The sequence below is a fragment of the Phlebotomus papatasi genome, chromosome 3 (genome assembly GCF_024763615.1).
Source record: "Phlebotomus papatasi isolate M1 chromosome 3, Ppap_2.1, whole genome shotgun sequence".
Classification (NCBI taxonomy): Eukaryota; Metazoa; Arthropoda; class Insecta; order Diptera; family Psychodidae; genus Phlebotomus; species Phlebotomus papatasi.
This window is the reverse complement of record NC_077224.1, coordinates 31,826,009-31,849,562: the sequence shown is the minus strand read 5'-3', so window position 1 is coordinate 31,849,562 and position 23,554 is coordinate 31,826,009. Positions and strand designations below refer to the sequence as shown.

The following is a 23,554-nucleotide window of genomic DNA, read 5'->3' as shown; positions in this document are numbered from 1 at the left end:
TTGGTTTCTAGTGCTTAAAAACAAATTTTGTACTGTATTTATCAAGAAAAAAGCCATGTCCAACTTGTACCGGCGAATTGTCCAACTTGTAACACTAATTCCAAATTATACACTTTACCCTACCCAAAGAAGCATATGCATTTTCTATGAAAAACAATGTTTTTTAATTATTCAGAGTTGATAAAAATCCGATTCTTGTGGATGATTACAAACGATAAGGATGTCCAAATGTAAGATATTTTTTGCAGGACCTCAATTAATTCCTGAGCTTAGATATTTTTGATTAAAAATTGTGAAATTGGCTTGCAGCATATGCTGCGGTCCGGAAAGAGTTAATTCTAAATAAATCTATAAAATTGCTCACTTCACAGGATTTTTGGACCTTCTAAAACTGAGCTAAACCACTAGCCTGGCGACCGCTTTAAGTTCTGATTAATTTTACATTGTTTACTGACCAATAAAATATTTTGCTGACCACAAGAAAAAGCCAGTGATAAGCCTAGCTCAGCTTATAGAGGTGTGATTCCTTCGTTGCAAAATCGGATTGTGGCAAACTCGAACGATATTTATACATAAAATTGTATGAGAAATGCATAAAAGTGTCTTTAAAGTTGATTATCTCGGAAACTATGAGAGATAGAGGCCTCAAACTTTACATCCATTTAGAGCCTCTTTCAGGCTTGATATGTGCAAAATTTCACTGGAAAATTAAGAAAATTGGACGAGAAATGCATAAAAGTGTCTGAAATTTCGTAAACTTTCGCAACCCGCGAAAATCCACGAAAAATTTTACGACCCGCGAAAATCCGCGAAACATTTCGCAGCCCGCGAAAATCCGCGAAAAATTTCGGGATTCGCGAAAAATTTCGCGATCCGCCAAAATACGCGAAAAATTTCGCGAAATATTTCTCGATTCGCGAAAATCCGCGAAAAATTTCGCGATTCACGAAAATCCGCGAAAAATTTCGCGACCCTGCGTAAATCCGCGAAAAATTTCGCGACCTGCGAAAATTCGCGAAAAATTTCGCGACCCGCGTAAATCCGCGAAAAATTTCGCGTCCCGCGAAAGTCCGCGAGAGAATTCGCACCTCGCGAAGATCCGCAAAAGACATCGCGAATTGTATATGCCACCTTTCAAATCTTCGGATATAGACTCACCATGTTGAGAGGGGGAGAGAGAGAAAGGGAGAGTGAGATAGTGCTATGGGGAAAACTTGTCCGACGTCGCTTCTCCCGCTTTTTTTCCCGCCTGACGCTAATAGCAAATTTTCTTAAAATTGAAATCTTCAAAATGAAATATCTCGAGAACCGCTAGACGAATGTCCTTAAATTTTTTTTAATTGGTCTAAATTTTCTGGGCTACAACATAAACATAAAAAATTCAAAATTGCATAATAGGATTTCGAGATAAACAACAAAACGTGATTTTTAACCGGTTTAGAACCGGTTTTTCAAAAAACTAATAGGACAGAAATCGTCGTACGCGCGCGTAGATATATTTAAAAAAAAATTATGAAGATAGGGTGGAATTACTGGCTATCGGCATGTTTAGGAAAAAATTAAATTCATTTAATCATAACTTTTGAATCCTTGTTACAAGATAAGTCAAATTTGACACAAAGTTACTTAGATGTATTGGCTCTAGATACGTGAAAACAATAATCCTAGAACATAACGCTGGACTACTTAAAAAACTGATTTTTATTAATAATGCAAAAATAACCATTTCGTCGCCACTTTTTACCACTTTTCGCCAGTTTTGTAAAATTTGTAACCACTTCTCGCCACCCACTTGAAAAGAACCACACTCGGTTATTTTAGGCAATGCTATGAAAAGAATACATTCACCATTTCTCTTTCCTTGTGATCACTTTATTATTACTCTCTTTAAATGATTTTTCTTCACTTTTATTTGAGAAATCAAATTATGGGGCTTTTGCAGAAAGTAAACAATGCAGATTTGACAACTGAGAATGTACGAAGTGAAGTTAGCGTTGCCTATTGAAAAGATATGGCGACAGGTGGTAAAATCAATTCCAGAATATTACCACTTCTCGCCATGCCTCATTTTTATACAAAAATAAGATAAAATGAAATATTAATTGACTAAATACAAATTTTATGTATTCCACAAGTGCAATAAAATATTCAATAGACAAATTATTTACCCGAATAGGTATTTTTAGCCTGATGAAAATTTGACGACACTTAGTACATTTGGTAAGAGATGTTGGATTCGATGCACTTGCTTAAAATATTGCTCTAAAAAGTGATCAAAATCGTGAATCCAAAACGAATAATTATTATTTTTCGATTCTATGCGTAGAAGCAGAAACAATACAAAAAAATTGCGACTCATTTATTTCATAAATTGCGAAAAATAGCGATTTCAATGTAAGTGGCGAGAAGTGGGGCACTGGCGAGAACTGGTGATTCCACCCTATCTCTATCCAATCCAGAGATATTGCGTACTACGGACGGCCGGATGGCAGCCGGACCTGAAATTACCGGCTTATTATTTTCGGCATCAGGGATGTTCAAAACATATACCCTGTGAATTTCAGCTCGATCGGAGCACTTTTAGAAAATCAGAGGATTACAATAGGTGTGATTAGAAGGAATCACACCTAAAACCACCATTTAGAAAAAAATAATAAGATTTTTTTTTCAATTTTGAATTTATGCACCCAATTTCGGGTGAATAAATAATGTTTAATCAACGGGTATCATTTTATACACATAATAAAGAATAAGAGAAAAAAAAACTTAATATGTATAAGTATGTATGTCTTATTAAGAGAGGGGGAAGGGGCGATAGAGTATGATGATGGTGTAGAATTGATAGCGCCGCAAGTAAATAATTGCGAAGAGATGATTCATATTGCTGGGGATGAAGGTGGGATTGGGATGCGTTCGTCCTTGAGTACCTCAAGACGTTCGGCAACGCGATCGAGATTGGCTGACATCCCTGTGATGGAGGCACACTCCTCGTCTGTGATGTCCTGCTTCGTGGCTGTGGGATCGTAGTCTTTGACTACACGCGAAGAGATGAGGGAGGAAGGATTATTGGATAGTTCACAAGAGTCTTGGTTCGTCTTTCACATCATACCTTCGTGGTCAGCGATGAGGGTCATGGTTTCATCAACGGTGACTCCGCTGGATGCTGAAGCGACGCTGGCGCCGCTGTTGCTGTTGGTGGCTGGCGAATGGGCGGCCGAGGAGGGTGATGACACGGACGAGGTAGTGCAGAGTTTGGAGACGAAGAACTTTGGTGTGATGCGTCCCTCGTAGGTGCCGGAATCGGGACTGGGACAGATGGGTGATGGGGTCTGGCAGATGGGCGATGAGCCGCGACTCTCGAGGAACATCTTCTTGTAGGGGGGCGGCGAGCACGTGGAGCTGTTGTCGTCGAGGTCGAATTTGCGCTTCACGGGGCACAAGGTGCTGGGCCGCATGGCATTGGGCGACATGGAGCGTCGCGTTGCAAAGGTTTTTCGGGTGGGACTGGGCGACATCACCTGGTACCGCAGTCCGCCGCTGCGACTTGTCGGTGAGGGGCTGGAACAGCTGAGGGGACCGCCGGAGGGTAGGTTGACATGAAGGGGATTTGTTAGATCATCGTTCTGAAATAGATTCGCCGCCCCCAAAGAGCAAAAAAAAAAGAAGTTAGTTAAATCCATTGGACATGATGAAATTGCTGATTTAACTCACATCTCTACTCTTGAAGGACCATCCCTCAGTGACTATCCGGAGATCCTCGCAGCTCTGAGACATCTGCATGGCGCAATGGACCTCGCGTTCATGATTAACTTCGCGACTGTTGACGTCAATGCACTCCTCCTGGCGCAACTGGGAGACGCGAGGGGTGAGTCGGGGACCGGGACTCATAGTACTACCCGCCAATGGGCTGTAACTGGCTGAATAGCGACGGGTGCGTGCAAAGATATTAATGGCTGGAGATGGTGAGATATCCCTGCTGGGTACAGAGGACAAAAAAAAAGAGAAAAATTTTCCATTAAGAGGACAAATTGCCAGACAGCGAACGGGAAATTTTACCTGGAAGACGTGCTGGTGGCTTGAGAGGATGTCATAGTTTGTATACCAGCTGTGATGTTGTTAATGAGAGGAGCACTGGAACATCTTTTCAAGCTTGAGTCTCCTCCATCCATGTCTCGGAATCTTTTTCACCCAAAAATAAATGATGTTTTTGCCTGTCAAGACATGAAAAATCAATTGATATTTTTCACCCTAAAAACATGCCATACTAACCACCTTTGTGGCTTTTTCTGATTCTTAGGATGTCCTGCCAACGATTTAAGATAATTTTCACCAGGAATTTTTCACACAATTGACCAAAATATCCCTTTTTTCTAAAACAACAATTTTGCCAAAAAGTCCCTCCTTCTTTGACATGAGCGTGACAGTTCGATCTAGTCGGCCGCGACTTTGAGCATGAACCAACGGTCGTTTTCACCCGAAGCTCAGGATCTTTTACAATTTTCTTCAATTTATTGCAAAAAAAATAATACAAAATTGCATGAAAAGTGTTTATAAAGTGTTTTCCTCCAATTGCCTTGTGAAATGTCTTGCCGAAATACCCCACGTACACCAAAAAATCCCTTAAAATGTGCAACGCCGAAGTCTTCAAACAAGCCGCCGAGAAAACGCGAAGTTTCAAATGAAGCCGGAAGCACAGGAAAATTCCTCAATACTGCCTTCAGTTTGGAGAGTAGGAGTGCCAGGAAGAGGGCAAATCCCCCATCAAATGATCCTTTTCAAACACCAACTACCACCCCGAAAAGGGAGAATCCCCGATACTACTTCACGCCCGAATGTTTTGCAAATGTCTCATTGGATGCATCCGTGAGATCAGCCAGGAAAACACCAGCTGCACAGGAACAGGAGCCTGAAGTCAGCAATCTCACAGTTGCTGTGAGAGTGCGTCCAATGAATAAGCGTGAGCTGACAGTACCATCAATAAGCAATATTATCCATGTGAAAAACAATGAGGTCACTGTACTGGCGGGCTCATCTGCTGATAGTTCAGCTGGAATCACACGGGAATTCGCCTACGACTGCGCCTTCTGGTCGTGCAATTCTCAGCATCAAGAATACGCAGATCAAAAGGTGATTTTCGAAAGTATAGGAATGCCACTCGTGGATAAGGCATTCGAAGGATACAATGTTTGTCTCTTTGCCTACGGACAAACATCATCCGGGAAGAGCTACAGCATGATGGGCATCGATGCAGGTGAGTAAGAAACTTTTTGGGGAAGGTACAATTTATGAAAGTTTCTAATAAGGCTTATAGAATATTCATAATTTAGAATTTATCTAATTTTGAAAACTATTTCCTCATTTTTATCAAAAGAATTAAATAATTTTAAAAAAAAAAATTTAAGAGTTCTTTGAATTTGAAAATCTAAACGTCATAAAATCTGTTTCAGAATTTATTCTACTCAGCTCAATCCCATTATCAATGTGCCCGCAGTAAAAATTCATCGAGCACTGAAAAATTTGACCACGCCCCCAATTAAATTTTCGTTCAATTAGAAACCTTGTATAGTTCTAGATTCAGGAGATTTCCTAAGAATTTTTTATCTCATTGAAAGTCCTTTGCACATCTTGAAAACGTTTCGGCACGTCACTGGGATTAACCTCGGGATTAACACTAAACCTACCGACCGTTTTTAGGCGTTTTTCGGTCAAATGGCAAACCTCGGTAGGGTAGAATACTCAAAAAAAATTCTATTGGAAAAATGCAAAAAATTAAAATTTATTTAAACACTGCAAAATATTTTACATGCATAGGGTAAGTGTGCATCTCGTAATATCGGTAATATCTTTAATAGAAATTGATTTTTTTTTATTCCTTCTACTTAAGGAGTGTTGCTTAGAACCTTGTAGACAGTTTATCGTCTTTATTTACTCTGAAATCATTCTTAATACATTTTAAAATGAATAAAAATGTAGACATAGCTTTGGTGCCCTATTTCGGCCACCTTCATTCTCATAGTTCCTTGCCCTTCGGGAATTCTTCCAATATCTTTTTCACGTCATCTCGTTTGTCGTTTTGCAGTCTGTAAATTAGGGAAATTTTAACCTATAAAAAAAAATTGAGAAGTCCTGGGAAACTCACGTGATTTATTTGTTCTCTTTTCGGAAAATTCTATTCAAGAATTCTCATGGAAAATCAGCCAAGTCAGGCTTTAATACACAGTTAAAATATTTTTATAGGAAAATTTAATCTATAATTTTGTCTGAAACTCTTTTTCTTTATCATTGGCTTCGGCATACTAGAGAAAAATATGTCCATATTGAAGTGATTTTCCTACACAAGTGTACGGAATTTACTTCAATATGGGCATAATTTTGTCTAGTGTGTAGAAGCCATAATTGCCTCTAGACACTACAGAGAAAATTATGTCTATATTGAAGCAAATTTACTACGTTTTTTTTGTAAGAAAAACCGTCAAATATGGACATAAATTTCTCTTCTGTATAGAAGCCTTAATGAGCAATGCTTTTTATTTATTTATTATTTTCAAAAGGTTTTTACAAGGTTTTTTTTTATGAGGCAAAAGAGGCAAATCAAGGAAGAAATTAAAAAAAAAAAATCGTCTAAGAAGCATTACATTATGCATATGTTTTGAAAAATAAGTTAGTCAAAATCTACATCCCCTGTAATGATCTCTAGATTTTGAGAGAAATTTTCGTCAAAATGGCATTTTAAAGGGTGGGCATCGTTTGAGAACTTATGGACGTAAATCATCTCAAGACACTGTGATATAGGATCGTCCACACGATGCTGAAATGGATGCGAGAGCGTCTGAAGTATGTGTGGCGACCCTTTAATAAAAATAATAATAATAATAATCTCAAGACGCTCAATTTCGACGAAAACTCACAATATAAAGAGGACATTATGGCAAGTAAATGATAAAAGGACCTATAACGTAAATGTTTGTAATTTTCCATATATATTTCTTGCTTGAATCTCCGAAATTTTTGTACAATTTAGGAGGTTTTATCGCAGCAAGAATTTGAAACCGGTTTATTTGTTATCTCGAAAGTTATCGAAAATTTTTTGAGTAGCCACATTTTGCCCCAAGTTTGTCAGCAGTTCTAGAACAAAAAGTGCTAGTGAGGAATATGGAAATGGCACTGCCTCTCGAATGTCATTTTAAGGTTAGCAGAATTCAGCTGAAAATACATATGATATCAGCTGAATTGAAATCGATTAGCATTTTGTGCTCGTTGGGTTGTGAGATATTTTCGTCAATATGGGCCATTTTGACATGATTTAGTGTCATTATACGATTTACTTCAAAATGCTTCATTTTGACGAAAATTTCTCACAACTAGAACTTATTGGAAATATTTAAAATATTGAAGCAAATTGTTTACGCCCTTATGGCCCCTACACACTAGAGAAATTTATGTCAAAAATTTATTTAAAGATATATTTATCAATTTAAAAAAAAAAATTATATTGCTTACGTTTGTGTAGAAAAAACCGTCAAATATTTTTATTTATATTTATTTTAATGTACTGGGCCATTTCAGCCATTCTGTGCATTGTTCAGTTTACAAATTTATTATACAGTTTTTACAACGTTTCGCGAAAAATGTCCATTCTGACCCTTTAGTCATTTGCACCGGGCGGGACTCGAACTCACAACTGTGACAGTCGAGCCGGGGGTCACACCGCTCACGTGCCGAACGCTCTTATCAGTCGCACCACGGACCCCATAACCGAGGGGTTACTCATAAGAAAATAAATTGGCTTGCGTTTCCCGTTTCCAGAAACACCAGAAATGTTTCTCCGTTTCTGTTTCTGTTTCTCCGTTTCTGTTTCTATCGCTAAAAAAATTGTGTTTCCCTCGTTTCTTGGTGTGTTTCCTCGTTTCCAGCATGTTTCCAGTTATGTTTCTCCGTTTCTAACCATGTTTCCTTGTTTCTAGTTGTGTTTCCTTGTTTCTAGTTGTGTTTCCTCGTTTCCAGTCGTGTTTCTCGCGTTTCTAGTTGTGTTTCTGCGTTTCCATGCATATTTCCTTGTTTCTAATTTGTTTCTATCCAAATTTTTATCCAGACATTTAAAATCCGTAACTTTCTTTCAAATTTGAATAGTTTTATCGGATTTTTTCTTCCCAATGCAGAAAAGTGCCCGACTAAACGCATGTACATTGTGGAATTTGTGTCGCATCAAATGTTATGTTAGCTCAATTTGGCATGCTTTTTATAAAGAATTATTTATCTATGTCTAAAATAATTTTATTAGAAATTTAGACTGGCGATGGCGTAGGGTAAATTAAGTTAATTCAAAATCTGCTCCAAATGGAAATTTTTTGCTACTATGGCTACTACAAATGGAAACATCATTGTTTTCACGATAATTACAGTACAAAATTATTATATTTATATAATTTTCTATACAACAGTTTCATTATTTAGTTAATTTTGCTTCAAATAAAGCGAAAATCCATTTATATTCACAAATTTTAATTTGTTAATTTCTCAGAAAAATTAAAAGTGTACCTTTTCACCATCGAATTTTTCATCGATCGACCATGTTTTCCAATGAAAAACAAAATGGAACTGTTGTTTATTCGTTTTATTTAACATTTAATGTCACATTTCTGGATAATTTTAGTTAAATTATGTGCTAATCTTTATTGGTAACGTTTCTTGAAGTTTTCAAATGAAATAATTATCTATTTCGTAAACAAAGAGTTTTTCTGAAATGTCTGCAAATGCTTCAAGAGGAAACCCTGGAAATATGATTTTTTTTTGGAGAGATTTACCTATTGTTATAGATGGGAAAGGAGTAAAGCCCTGGAATAAGAACAAATCCTGCACTCAAGAGCAATTCAAAAAGGTTTTGGAAGCTTTTCGTCGCGGTTTCACTTACACTGCTTGTCTCCAATTAAAAACTTTCCCTTGTCTCCATTTGGATTAATGTGTTTTCAATAGAAGCATTTTACGTTGGCGTATTTTTCTTGTATTTAAGAAGTTTTCAAATTATATCTAAAGAATTTTCACTAAACTGTAACATTCTAGTAGAGTCAAGGAGCAAATTTATATAATTCTCTGGAAATGATTGTGAATTAGGACATTTATTCTAATGAGTTTATTTGAAGATGTTCCGGCAATCGTCTGTATAGGATTGGAGTCACCTCAAAATTAAATTTATTTATTTTTAAATATTAGAAAAACCTAAGTTTTGATATATTTTAGGGGGATAGGGAACGTATAAGGGGGAAGGGGGAAAATAAAGAGATTAGCTTCGAAATATTATCATTTGAGGAGGGGTCATCGAAGAGCGAAAGTCTATATCACTTACAGTTTGAATCGTCTGAATTTTATATGGGTCAGAAGATAGAAAAAACGCGAAAAACTGTATTTTTAAAAGAGAGCTGTTACCGCTACTTTACCGATTCATCACCGATTTCGACTAATGCAGTCGGGTTCAGAATTAAGACCTTTCAAAAAAATTATATTCGTGGCTAAATGTTTGGTTTTAAATCCGTTAAGTTTAAATCCGTTGAAAATTAGGCTCTACAAAGAGGTTGAATTTTGGACCTTGAAGAATTCAAGGTCAAAGTCAAGGATGTTCGGTGAAAAGCATCGCAAGACAAAATTTTCAGCTGGATTACCTTCAAAACATGTCCAAAATTAAACGAAATCGCAGGATCAATTTTGAGATAAGTGGAAAAACGTTTCTGGAGGGAACTCGCAGAGATCGGACCCGAGATAACTTTTGGCGGCGGTTATCCAATTTTAAATTAAAGCAAAAAGAATACAAGTTTTTGAGCGAAAAGTACCTTATAGAAGGCTTTTCCTTTGTTTTATATGCACCAGAGTGCCTTATAGAATTCAATATGTATTTTTTATACTTGTTGTGTACAAAGAGCACGACGTTGACCGTCTGTGGAGAAAATATAGACCTCCTTTATATAATGCAGGACACTCAACGAAGGAAAAATGTGTCTTTTGTAATGTTTCAAAATATAGTTTAGAAATAAAGTCTAGGGAAAGATGTAATTTGGAGTTGATTTTAGAAGTTATGAGATATATCTTAGAAGAACACTTAATTTTAAGAATTTTTTGATATATACTAGAAGTTTAAATGCATTTAAAATCACGGTAAATGCTCTTAAAATTACGCAGAGCTGACTTATAAACGGTAAATGCATTTAAAATCACGCACAGTTCAATCACAAAACGGTAAATGCGCTTAAAACCACGCACAGGTTAAAAATAAAACGGTAAAAGCGTTTAAAATCATGCACAGCTCAATCATAAAACGGTAAATGCACTTCAAATCACACACAGCTGAATCATAAAATGGTTAATATTGAGCTTAAAATCACGAATAGCTCAATCATAAAACGGTAAATGCGCTTAAAATCACACACAGATCAATCATAAAACGGTAAAACCGCTTAAAATCAGGAACAGCTCAATCCTAAAACGGTAAATGCACTTAAAATCACGCACAGCTCAATCATGAAACGGGAAATGCATTTAAAATCACTCACCGTTTTTTGATTGAGCTGTACGTGTTTTTAAACGCAATCTTAACTGTTTTGTGATTCAGCTGTACGTGATTTTAAGCGCATTTACCGTTTTATGATTCAGCTGTGTGTGATTTTAAGAACATTTACGATTTTATGATTGAGCTGTGTGTTATTTTAGGTGCATTTGCCGTTTTATGATTGAGCTGTATGTGATTTTAAGCGCATTTATCATTTTGTGATTGAGCTGCGCGTGATTTTAAGCGCATTTACCATTTTATGATTGAGCTATGCGTGATTTTAAACGCATTTACAGTTTTATGATTGAGCTATTCGTAATTTGAAGCTCAGTATTAACCATTTTATGATTGATCTGTATGTGATTTTAAGTGCATTTACCGTTTTGTGACTGAGCTGTGCGTGATTTTAAGCGCATTTTCCAATTTGTGATTGAGCTGTGCGTGATTTTAAGCGTATTAACTGTTTTGTGATTGATCTGTGTGTAATTTTAAGTGCATCTACTGTTTTGTGGGTGAGCTGTACGTGATTTTAAGCGCATTTACCATTTTGTGATTCAGCAGTGCGTAATTTTAAGCACATTTACCGTTTTATGATTGAGCTGCGCATGATTTTAAGGCAATTTAAGCGCTATCTTAAACGTTTAGTGATTCATCTGTGCGTGTTTTTAAGTGTAATCTAAACCATTTTATGATTGAGCTGTGCGTGGTTTTAGGCGCATTCTTAACCGTTTTTTGATTGAGCTCTGAGTATTTTTAAGCGTATTTTTAATCTAACATCACCTATTTCTAGTCACCCATTGACATTTAACCTTTTCCGAAAACCGCTTGTTGATATCTCTTTCCGTTCTCTTCCTAGTAGCGGTTATACAATGGACAGGATGGAACGGGACGTTCACGAAAATCGATTTTTAGCGCATATGATATTCGTGATCTATGAGTGTTCAAATGCGTAAATCCAAAATTTGGGCCCGATCTGACAAGGTCGCATTTCACCTGTGACCACAAAAGCTGAGATTGTAAAGAATCTCGGCTAAAAAGATCGCTCAAATCGATTAATAAGCATTGAGATAGAGTCTACTCCATTTGAATATAGTAAGGGTCGGGGTACAGTGGGTTGGTGTAAAGACGAATGGGACCAATCGTTAGAAAGATATCAATCACAGATATAAATATATACTAAAATTTCATCGAAATCGCTTCATAAATACTGAAAATAGGATCCGGTCAAGACATTTTCGTTTATAGCTCAAGTTGGGGAATATCCAGGGAGGAGTGCGACCCACCGTTGAAAAGGTCACGACTTCAGCTACAGCATACTAAAATTTAAGAAAAAAATTCGAAATATGCGAAATTGAAATTTCGAAAATCTATTTTTCGATTAATTGGACCTTAGATTAAATCGAAAGAAATCGGGGTGTCATAAGGGTTGTAGTACTCTACGAGAGCTTTCCAAAACACCAAAAGTTTTCAAATTCTGGCAACTAGAACCGGAGGTATGGCCATTTAAAAATTGAATTTTTAACCCCTTCTAGTTCAGTTCAGGGGGATCGGGCTTAAGTTTGATACTGATCGAAAGCTCTTAGGCCCAGCTATAATTTGAGATTGATCGATGCCATAGAGGGGCTGAATTATAGAAAAAAAAATTTGGTGGTGTTCGAAAATGGTGGAGGGGTGTGGGGGAGGGGTTAATCTGACATCACCCACTTCTAGCCACCCATAGACATTTAACCTTTTCCGAAAACCGCTTGTCGATATCTGTCTCCGTTTTCTCTCCAGAAGTGCTTATACGACGAACGTACGGGATGTCCACGAAAAATTGATTTTTGGCACACATATTCGTGATCTAGAAGTGTCAAAGCGTGTTTCGTACGACTTTTTTCGAAACGGAGGGAGTAATAAATATAAGACAAATAAAATTCTCGTAAAAATTTATTGGTTTCAGAAACTGAAGCTTTTGCTCTAGAACTCTAGATGTCTTAATGTAGAGGGAGGTGGGGCTACATTTATATACGACTTTTTCGCATACTAAAGGAAGCAGAGCCTTATAATTATTTTATTTAGATCCATAATTGTTTCATCTGTCTAAATTACATTACGTTAAAGCCCATTTTCCTTCAGATACACGAAAAAATCGTATATCAATGTAACCCTACTGCTCCAAGTAAAGATGGTACAATTTCAGAAATTTCACGGCAATCTCTATCTACTTTAGGCGAAAATTCATGAAATTTCTTGAAATTTACCATATCTAGCTCCAAGTGGCCACACCTCCCCCTACATTAAGACTTGTAAAGAAAAAGCCTCACATTTGTGTTTCAATAATATCAAATCTTTGGTTAATTTGGTGGACTAGAAACTTATTATTATTAACTTATTATTAAGAATTTACCTTGAAAGTTAGAACTTTATATGTGGAGCTCAGAGCGAAAATGGCTAAAGCATAGGATATTAAGCATTGTCACTCTGAGCTCCACATTTAATCTTATGCTTTATATGAGTAGAATATTGTTATTTAATTTTAGTTCAAAACACAATCTGTTACATAAAATTTAGTTCAAAGAACGTAATTAAGAAAATCTGCTAGTTTTCTAGTATAAGGTAAAGTATCCTATGTCGACCACTTAACTCTTTCGCGTCACACTTTTATTTAGCTAGTGAATTCATGTGAAATTGAGTTTTTTCTAATGCTTTATGTTCAAATATAATAGTTGTGAAAGGAAAAAAAAATCCATTTCGCGAAAACTCGGAAAAACTCCGGGTCATATATGACCCTATTGTCGGCAAGGGAAGTATACATACCATTTTCAAAATCTATATCACGGGCTTTCTAAGAGTTTTTTTGCTTGAAGTTATTATTTTGGAAAAAGCATGGCAAACTGGATAGTTTTGATGAACACTGTACTCTTGGTGTTCAAGGAATCTTCCTGGTAATCCCTTTGAACAGTCTCTGTCACAATATTTTGAGTGGTATTTGGCAAAAATAAACTTATCTACATATTTATCCACACACAATACAACTGCACAATATGGGACGCTTGCAGAATACTCTAAAATATTGCAAAATATGTTATAATTCATCAGATATAAGATGATATGCCCAGGAGCAAGATATTTTCCTTCTGGATTTCACAAAGAAAAACAATGTCCCAACTGTCCCAACTACATTGTTGACACGAAAACACTTTCATAAACTTTTATCATTGCCGACAATAGGGTTGTATATCATCCGGAAAATTCTACGCGCTTTTCTGGAAAATTGAGAGTAGTTTATTATATCAAAATATGTAATATACAATCTTTGGATTTTCTATTTTGTGTTTCTAAAGAACTTTTTGCTAAAAAAAATAAATGAATATAAAAAATTTTGAAATAAAAATCATTTCACAAAGTTCGAAATTCGTGATTTTTGATCTCAAATATTTTCTTTTCCTGAATATCTGGAGTTTTGAGAAAATTAGCCAAGAATCTTACATCCATCTATTATGATGTCGTGCACAAACAGATAGATTTCAATTAATGTAAATAGTCAAAAAAAAATTTCCCTGCGTCGTATATGACCCTAATGACGTGAAAGAGTTAAGGATAGATTTTGTGAAAAACTATGAAAAAACAGTTATAATTTGTGTTTTTTGATAGGGTTTTTGCCTAAAACTATAGAATAGATCCTTGTCTATCTAATTGTGAACTTCATTTAGTCATTATATAATTTAAAATTATAAAAAAATTAAAATGCTTCAAAAATGTGAAGTGTTCCTCTACTCGACTACTTCAATATCGGTGTACCTCTACTCGACCGCCTGGGGTTCCTTTACTCGGCCACCCATTTTTTCTTAAAATTAAACATATTACAAAACTTAAAAGCCACGGATTTAACTTTGGCTTGTTTAACACATTATGATTAGCACTTAAAATTTAGTTAATCATTAAAATAAATAGGGAAACTCACTTTTATGAATTCATTCAGAAGTATAGAACAACATTCAAGTGAAAAAAGCTTCAGTTGCTATGATTCGTCGACCGGTCGAATTGAGGAACAATTTATTTGAAATGCACTTTCAATTTTAATACATAAAATTAATCCTTCTGTGGGGACACTTCCGGTAATCGCCAGTGGAAATTCATTTCACCTCAAGAAAAACAAATTTTCTGTCTTGCTCATGTCTAGTGTCCCCACAGAATATCCATCACGCCAGCTCATTATCCAACAATAAAATTAATCTTTAACTTAGTCATGGTACTAAAATTTTTGCACAAGTGATAAAGATTAAGTCCTCAACTTGCGATTAGACTCAAAATTGGAATACTCAAGTAATCTGTGAGGATAATAATTGAAATCCTTAAGAAAAAAGTCAAGAATATCAAAAAGTATACTGTAATTTAATGAAAAATTGTGAATTTTTCTTTAAGAAATGCCTTAACGCTCCGTCTTTTTATGATTTTTCAGTGTTTTATGGTCAATTTCTATGATATTTTCAGAGATTTGAATTAATTATGAAATAATTGACCCTATGATGTTAAACCCTTCGATAAATATTATTGTAAATGTCAATAAATTGAATAAATATTTCCACCGGTCGACTTGAGGAACTCAGGGTGGTCGACTCGAGGATACTTTACCTTAAATACATAAATAATTTTGTAATATTGCAAAAAAATAGCAGTATAATATTTTTATAGGGTCTACATAGTAAAAAGAAACTTACAGCTATACTGCTGACAAACCGGGTAATTTTTGAATTTCAAATAGTTAACGTTTAACACTCTCAAATTGAAAATTTACGTTTCCATGTTTCTATCCGCGTTTCCTTGTTTCTCTCCATGTTTCCGTGTTTCTATCCATGTTTCCGTGTTTCTATTCATGTTTCTATCCAAGTTTCAATTTCTTACGGGGGATTTTGTGTTTCCGCGTTTCCAGAAACATTTTTGTGTTTCCAGCTACGTTTCCCCGTTTCCAAGCATGTTTCTCTTGTTTCCAGTAATGTTTCCTCGTTTCTGAAACCGTTTCTCGGCCAAATGGCTTGTGTTTCTCCAATGAGTAACCCCTCGCCCATAACCGTCAAATATGGACATAAATTTCTCTAGTTTGAAGAAGCTATTAATCCTTATTTCAAATTATTTCTTGTTTAGTTTGAAAAAAATACTAAAAGTGTTATGGAAAAAAATCTTAAAATTTGAAAAAAAAAGTTTTTGCTTCTATAATTGACATTTATACATACAGCGCCCGCTCTCTAATCCGAATCGGCTTAATCCGGACGAGTTGTTGACGGTTGCATTTAAAATATTTTTGAGGTTATGCATGCATGTGTGTTCAGCAATGAAAATAAATTATCCTGTGATGTTTTTGTTTGATAAATAAAGTATAATAGCATAGAATTCTCTAATTATGTCTTTAAGCTTCTTAAAAACTTATTCTAATTCTACACAAAAAAAAACTTGTATTATATTTTCGAGACGTTGAACAATTTCAAAAAATCCTTCTGGATTACGAAGCGTACATTTGTCAAATTGTCTCCCAATCATCCGGATTACAATTTACAAAGCGGGCACTGTATCTACACTCCTATTAAAGTTCATTTTGCGTTTTGGGAAAAACGAATATATCTATATGAATGATAAAAAAATGACAAAAAAAACTGATAAAATTTTGATTTTCCAAAGTAAAATCCTTTAAATGTTGAAGATTTTTCTTTTGTATACATAACCGTGCAAACAGACGGAATTCCCACGGGAATTCCCATGAGATTTTCCATTCCGGATGGGAATTCCGGATGGTTCCCATCCCAGCAACGAAAGTTCCCTGTTTCAACAACGTTCAGCAAACGCGTTCGGAACGGGGTTCGGTCCAATGTGAATCCTTACGGGCTGGGAAAAAGCGAACGCGGTTGAAGCAATAGTTCTCTATGACGGCCACCACTTTCTGAACATTTGGGAGGCCGCTACCGTCGCGGCATGTCGAACAGGGAACTCCATCGTTGCTGGGATATTGAACTCTGTCAAATTTTTACCATCTGCTCTATGCGCCTCTGGTGGACTTCAAGCGCAACACAAAAATGCTCCGAAGATTTGAATTTCAAATTTTGTTTTTTCCGAATATAAATAACGGAATGTGTATTTAGAAGATATTTTACGTACTTTATTTTATTAAAGTGGCTTTATTATACCACAAGGATATTAGCAATATTATCTATTAATACATTTCATGGAAAATCTTTTAAAATTTCTCGAGAAATGATTAGAAACGTTGTTATAGCGTAAATATCTTGTCAAAAACCCCCAATTAAAGTGGATAAATCAACGACAGGCTTTGGATATCTTTGCTGATAGGACCTATTGATTAATTTTCGTTTAATTGTAGTGCTGATAATTTAAAATTTTATAAAGTGTTGGAAGAAAATGTATAAAATATCCCTGGGTGATCAAGCAGTCAATTCATTCGGAACAGAGATGTTTACAAAAATTAGTTAATTGTATAATAATTGAATACAAATTGTTTAAAAAAAACAAGAAGACTGTATAATATTTCAAAATTTTATTTCCAAAAAAAAAGTAAACAATAAAAAATATTGAAGTAATATTTTATATCCGAAAATGCAGTTTATTTGGTTTCTGGCTATAATTTTCATCAGTGAACTTCGACAGTTCTTACTATTCTTTGTATTTCCTTATCTACATTATTATATTCTTTACATTTTTTAATAATGGGATTTATTGAAAAAGATAAATTTTGAATCTGCCTTTTCAATCATTTAAACCTCTTCTGAAATGTTATTGATGAATATTTAATTTAATCCAGAAACACTAATCCTTTCAAAATTATTATAGTATTATTATTCGATTTCAAATTTGCTTTTAAAATCAATGTTTTGATCACTACAGGAGATTTTACATGTTTTTTCATATATTATTTGCTTAAAAACACTCCAAATTAAATTTTCGGAATTCTCCGGAAGCAAAAAGCTATCTCGAGCGAGATAGCTTTTTTCCATTTTAGAAAATTGAATATTTCACCCTCCAACGGAAAATTTCCATTTGAAATTCAAAATATTTCAAGACATTCTTGCAGTTTCGTGCACTTTTGCAGAGGGCGCTTGTATAGCAAATTTACCATTTGCTCGTGGGAATTCCCGTGGGAATTCCGTCTGTTTGCACGGTAATAGGAGAAGCAAAAGTATTTCCAAATTTTACGCTTAAAAAAAATTGAAAAAATGATCATTGATTGATTTTGCTTGTGTTTAAAATTTAGATAAATTGAAAATTTATTTTACAAAATTTTTATTTACTTTCTAAAAATACACAAAATCCTTAAGTCACGTAAAAGCGATAATAATATTAATAATAAAATATGCATTTTTTGACTTTGCATTGATTATAATAAAAGTATTAGACTTATTAAACAGTAAAAATATTAAGTGAGTTTTTGCAAAGAGAAAATTAATTAAGGTTTTTTTTTTTAATTTTTAGTGTAAATACGGTAATTACTGACCAAAATTAAAAACTTCCTATCTATTTTTTTTATTAAAAGATTATTTCAAAATACATCAGGAAGGTTTATCAATGAAAATGACTATATTGGCTATAATTGTAATTATTTTGTGCTATAAATTATGTAAAATCAATTTAATAATATCTATGGACTTTATTTAGTGAACTTATCAGCCCCTTTGTGAACGACATCTATTGTCATAATTTGCTTGGTGTCGTTACTAATGGAACTTAGAATGGGAAGGAGTGTTTTACAATCACATATGGGACAGTGACCATTCTAAATGCAATGTGGGTTTGAATCTAGGGAGACCACAGCTCAAAAGTGCGATTCGAAGTAGGTGATTTCAACCGAGAGTCTGGCAGCTCTTGTAATCCGTGCTACTCGGAGGTTGGATTATGGATTGATTTGAGGTTGGGGGTCCTGTGTACTGGACGGGTCATGTTGACGGGGCGTCCGCACTAAGCTCACCATCAATATGGGCGCCATGGCGGAGGCCGAGGCGTTCAGGTTGGCTAAGGAGGGGCGCACCGGGCCAGGGGTGAAAACCAGCAGCCAAAAGTCCCCGTGGTCAGCAGTAGTGGGATCGCGCCCCGGAGTGAGCTCCCAGTACCAGCCCGATCAATAGAATCATACCATAATCTTTTTACCATACCGTACGACTTCCTTTTTATCCTTTTTGTATTTTTTATGGTTTTTTTATGCCAAATTTCTTGGATTTTTTCCACCTTTTTTTTTTTTACAGATAATACCGACACAATTGCACCAAATTCAGAAGCTGGAATTATTCCGCGCTTCTGCCATGAACTCTTTAGGCGTATTGAAAGCATGAAGAATTCAACTTTGGCTGAAGTTGAAGTGAGCTATTTTGAGATTTACAATGAGAAAATTCATGATCTCTTGAGTGTCACATCGTGCCTCAATACCACTCCCAGTAGTGGCAAGAAAAGTGCTCTTAAGGTGCGAGAACATGCCCTCTGGGGTCCCTATGTGGTTGACTTATCAGCTCATCCTGTGGATTCATATGCAGCCTTGAAGAATTGGATGATTCTGGGCAATAGTCAGAGGGCTACAGCAACAACTGGGATGAATGACAAGAGTTCGAGATCTCACTCAATTTTCAATATTGTCCTGAATTTCTGGGAACGCGGAGATGATAAGCGTCAGCAGACACGACGCAGCAAAATCAGTCTTGTGGATTTGGCAGGGAGTGAACGGATGAATCCTACGTGTGCAAGTGGGGATCGCCTAAAGGAGGGCATTAGTATCAACAGAAGCCTCCTGACACTAGGAAAGGTCATAGCTGCACTGGCATCGTCGAAGAAGGGAACACTAGGGCATATTCCTTACCGGGAGTCAATTCTCACATGGCTTCTTAAGGTCAGTGCAAACTTTTTTATTTACATAAATTATTACAGTTTTCTGGAGAAATTACTTTGAACGAGAGAAATTACTCATAGGGATTATTTAATTAAAGTCTAGAGCTTTTCTTCATATAGTTCTCGCACGAGTAAGTAATTTAAGTAATTACAATAAAGTAGTTAATACACTGAAAGAAATCCGAAAAAGTCAAAATAACTTGCCGGAAATGTTAATTTTACCCTGCAGTATTGATCTGAAAACGGTGTAAATATTACCCTTTTTAGGTATATTATGGGTTAAATTTACCCTTCTTTCATGTTGATTTTACCCTTAAAAGGTGTAAAATTAACATTAAAAATGTTGATATATTTTTACACCCAAAAAGTGTTAAAGTTATGACGAAAAGAAGTTAATCGCAGCCTCGCTTTTTTCTCACAGTGTAGAAATAGTTTGACTAATAAATACTGATAAATTTTCAATTTTCTAAAGTTAAATCTTCTGAATATTATGGAATATTTTTGCAATCAGACAAAGGTTCGTAATCGTAAAACGTATTTTTTCTCTGATTCTTAGAAGAAATTGTGATAAGGATTTATAAAACGACTAAATATTTCTTCTCCCTTTAATTTATTACTCTTCCAATGTTTTTCCTTTCGAAGCGGAAAGCGTCTGTGACTTGACGGAATTTCGCCGAATAAACAGTTTAGCTCTGAAAATTAAATAGGACGAAAATACGAAAATTAAAATAAATCCTAGGAAAAAATACTACGGAAAGGGCAAGTGTAACATTTTTCCAAGGAAATCATTGAAGTGGCTCAGAGCTTTGAAATTAAATAAAATTTTCTTAATTCCTGTTCTTTGTTTAATGTTCTAAAGTAAAATTTCTAAAGTAAAGAAAATTTTATTATAATTTATTCAGGACAGAAGGAACTTTTTGGCAAAAAAAAAAAGAAAAAAAGAAGATGAATAAGAACCGGTGCAGAATTCGCCACGGATAGAATTAATTAGATAGTGGGGATAGTGGTATGTAAAAGTTTGCCTTATAAGGAATATTGAGAAGAACGGTCTTGAGACTTGAGGGTTAGCCCGAAGTTTCAGGTGTAATTCCCGAAGGTCTCTGACCCGTAAATAACAACCAATTTTATTTATTTTCCCGTATCATAGATGATTGATGATTTGCACCATTGTCTTTAGATCCAAAGACAATGTTTGCACTCAATTATTCAATTCTAAGTTATTTTTTTCTAAAGAATCTTGACCAATAAGAAATTAGAACAGTTAAGCCATGTGGCTCACAGCTCATAAAATTCATTATTTATTCTAAGTAAATACTTCTTTTCCTATTCCTTGAAATATTTCCTGATACAAACATTTTTTACAAATTATACTGTGCTAGTGGGTGAAAAAATATTTTTTCATCAAAAGTTAAAAATTGAAATCTGTGACTTCTGATTAATAATCCTAATTTTCGTTTTTTTTTTATACCTGTCGCTTTTGGGTTATCAAGAAAAAATATTTTCCGCAAAAGAAAGAGGATAATATGGTGCTATTCTATGAAAAAAATATGAATGGGAAATCTTTCTCTTGAACATTTTTCTTAGCACTTGATTGTTCTCAAGTTAAGCGTGTCAAAATGATATAAACCTTAAAATTAATTCGTTCACTGATATAGTCCTGTCCTGTCAGCTTCTAAAGAAACCATTCCTTTAGTTAATAATAGTAAATCAATTTATTCACTCTTGCCGAATCATATTTTAAATTACATTTCTTACAAAAATTCTTTACGTGTTCGTTGGCAAAGAACTCGTGATCCTTTTCTTAATCAGCAATTAAATCAATGGAATTGTTTTATCAAAAATGATGGTAAAGAACATAGAAATAAGCAATGGAACCACCGATTGTTGAAACTTAAAAACAACAGCAATGATTTCTGGAAAATTACCAAATCTCTTAAGAACCGGGACTCTCAAATTGCGCCATTAAAAGTTGAATCATTTTAGATGATGCAGATAAAGCCAAAATTTTAGGTAAACAGTTAGCCAGTGCACACAATTTAACATCAAATACCAAAACTGATCCTAGGCTCGAAAATATGGTCCAAGCGAATGCTAAAATGATAGATTTTATAAAATCTGATCCATCCGAAATTGACATACCTACCACCAATGAGCTCCGTGAACTTATAAAGGAACTTAAACCCAGAAAAGCTCCAGGTCCAGACAGTATTTTTCCCAAAATGATCAAAAATCTACCTTTGAATATGCCATAAATTTCCTAACTTCAATTTTCTATTCCTGCATTTTATTGGGATATTTTCCAGTAGCATAGAAAGAAGCTCGGGTTGTACCTATCCCAAAGCCTGGGAAGGATCTTTCAAATCCAACTAGTTATAGACCAATCAGTTTGTTAAGTTCTTTAGGTAAACTCTTTGAAAAAGTTTTCCTAAATCGCCTTACAAGAACAGAAGGAGGACTTGGTAAGATTGGTTCATGAAATGAAGAACAATGGGCATCCTGTTGAGGCGGATTAGCTGTCCAAATTTACAGCTAACTTGTCCAAATAAATACCAAGCTGTCCAAAATAAGAGTCAAATTCATCTCTACATATCAATTCATTTTTAAACGTATTAAAACTAATTTTAGTAAAAATAAGACGATAAATAGCTTGCCAAGTTTCTAAACAACCCTTCTGAAAAGAGAGTAACAAAAAAAAGTCAATTAGTATTGAAAAAATCGCACTTCAAACTTGGAACATCGATGCTTATAAGCAGACTGTCCAAAATTATGAGCCCTTACTAGGGTGTTTCAAGAAGGAAAAAAAAATTTTGGCACTATTCTCACGGTGCTGTATTTGATGAGACAAGAAAGTTTTTCTTCGACGACCATAGAATCAGACGCTGTTCAGAGGTGGCTGATTGACCTTCTCTGTAGAACATTTTTGTGATTTTACACTACAGAGAGGGTCGTTCAGCCACCTCTAAACAGCGTCTGATCATATGGTCGTCGAAGAAAAACTTTCTTGTCTCATCAAATACAGCACCGTGAGAATAGTGTCAAATTTTTTTTCCTTGTTGAAACACCCTAGCCCTTACCTTAATCAACTTATTTTTAGTTGGTTCGTGCCTCGACTGTTTTCCCTAGTCCTCAACGTGTTCTAAAACCACAAAACAATCGTGACAGGAATCAATACAAAAAGAAAAGCCAATTAAGTAGAAGCACTTGAGAACTCCTTAAAAAACATATTCTTTTAAGATCGGGCTACTTTTTAATACGGGCAGCGGTTACATTTGAAAAAAGTTTGTTGTCATTTTTCAAGTTTGATTATGATTATTAAATGAATCAAATATGCTCAAATTTGGCATGGTTTGTCTTAGTTTTGATGTGATTTTGCATTATTGAGGGATTTTCAAGCAATTTACGTTATAATATGAGTGTGTAAACTCAATATCTATATGCACATGAATAAAAATCGTTGTATTTCAAAAAGTTTGTTGCCCGAATTTCTGTTTAATTCGGCTGACATTTCGGTCCCATGTGCCCGAATTTGAGAGAGTCTACTGTATTAATAAAAATTAGCTTCGGACTTTGGACTTTTTATTATAGTGCCCATTCCGTGTAATATTTCCTAGGAATATTTTCAACGTTTTTTTTTTTTTTTTTTTAATATGAAAATTTAAGGCTGCCCAAGTCTAAAATAAACACTATTTTTATATTGCCTACGGAATCAGTAGACCCCTAAATTTCCCCCTAAATGGCTTAACTGTTCTAATTTCTTAACAAACGAAAATTCTCACTTTGTATTTACTAAAATAAATTTGATCTAACACACGGGCTTAAGTCTGCTTGGACCGTATAAAATTTCTATTTACTAAAATAGTAAAAAGAGGATGCAGTTACACGATACTTTGCTGATGGAAGCTACGATATGTAAAATTGTTAACAAAAGCTTAGGAATGAAAATATATGTATATTTAAGTTTTTTTTTTAAAACATTAAAATTCTTAATTAATGTTACCGAAATTATCATTCAACTCAGTAAATGAGTTCATGTTATAAAACAGACTGGAATTTCCAAAGCCACGCTAATTTACCATATCAAATCTGGAGGTTTTATTTATTTTGAGAGCCACAATTGCCAAAAAGATTAGATGATTTTTTTCCAACTCTGGAAAA

At 35.0% G+C, this 23,554-nt stretch overlaps 2 protein-coding genes across 5 annotated transcripts in view; one reads left to right on the top strand and one right to left on the bottom strand.

The window, feature by feature from the left end:
* Positions 1-2,719: 2,719 nt before the first annotated feature.
* On the bottom strand, positions 2,720-4,415 carry LOC129805278 (PPP2R1A-PPP2R2A-interacting phosphatase regulator 1). Of its 4 annotated transcripts, none has more exons than XM_055853081.1 (5): positions 4,270-4,415; positions 4,057-4,211; positions 3,712-3,976; positions 3,110-3,623; positions 2,720-3,034 (listed from the first exon to the last, which is right to left on the bottom strand). In XM_055853081.1, exons 2-5 carry the CDS (start codon positions 4,167-4,169, stop codon positions 2,877-2,879), a joined length of 1,050 nt encoding a protein of 349 aa, XP_055709056.1. In that variant the 5' UTR covers positions 4,170-4,211; positions 4,270-4,415; the 3' UTR covers positions 2,720-2,876. The 4 variants fall into 4 exon arrangements, with proteins under 4 accessions (XP_055709056.1, XP_055709058.1, XP_055709057.1 ...); XM_055853083.1 differs by having other exon boundaries at positions 3,712-3,973; positions 4,270-4,414; XM_055853082.1 differs by having other exon boundaries at positions 4,273-4,336.
* Positions 4,416-4,581: 166 nt separating this feature from the next.
* LOC129805270 (kinesin-like protein KIF14) overlaps positions 4,582-23,554 on the top strand; it is a 35,944-nt gene continuing 16,971 nt past the window's right edge. The window contains exons 1-2 of the mRNA XM_055853070.1: positions 4,582-5,251; positions 18,766-19,400. Of these exons, the coding sequence (XP_055709045.1) occupies positions 4,582-5,251; positions 18,766-19,400 (1,305 nt within the window). The remainder of the gene's footprint in view (positions 5,252-18,765; positions 19,401-23,554) is intronic.

Bases quoted from the DNA above. Each gene is read 5' to 3' on its own strand.
- LOC129805278 (XM_055853081.1), bottom strand. From the start codon at position 4,169: ATGGATGGAGGAGACTCAAGCTTGAAAAGATGTTCCAGTGCTCCTCTC. The intron at 3,977-4,056 runs GTAAAATTTCCC...CTCTGTACCCAG, and splicing joins GCCACCAGCACGTCTTCCAG to CAGGGATATCTCACCATCTC. The intron at 3,035-3,109 runs GTATGATGTGAA...CTTCGCGTGTAG, and splicing joins CCTCATCGCTGACCACGAAG to TCAAAGACTACGATCCCACA.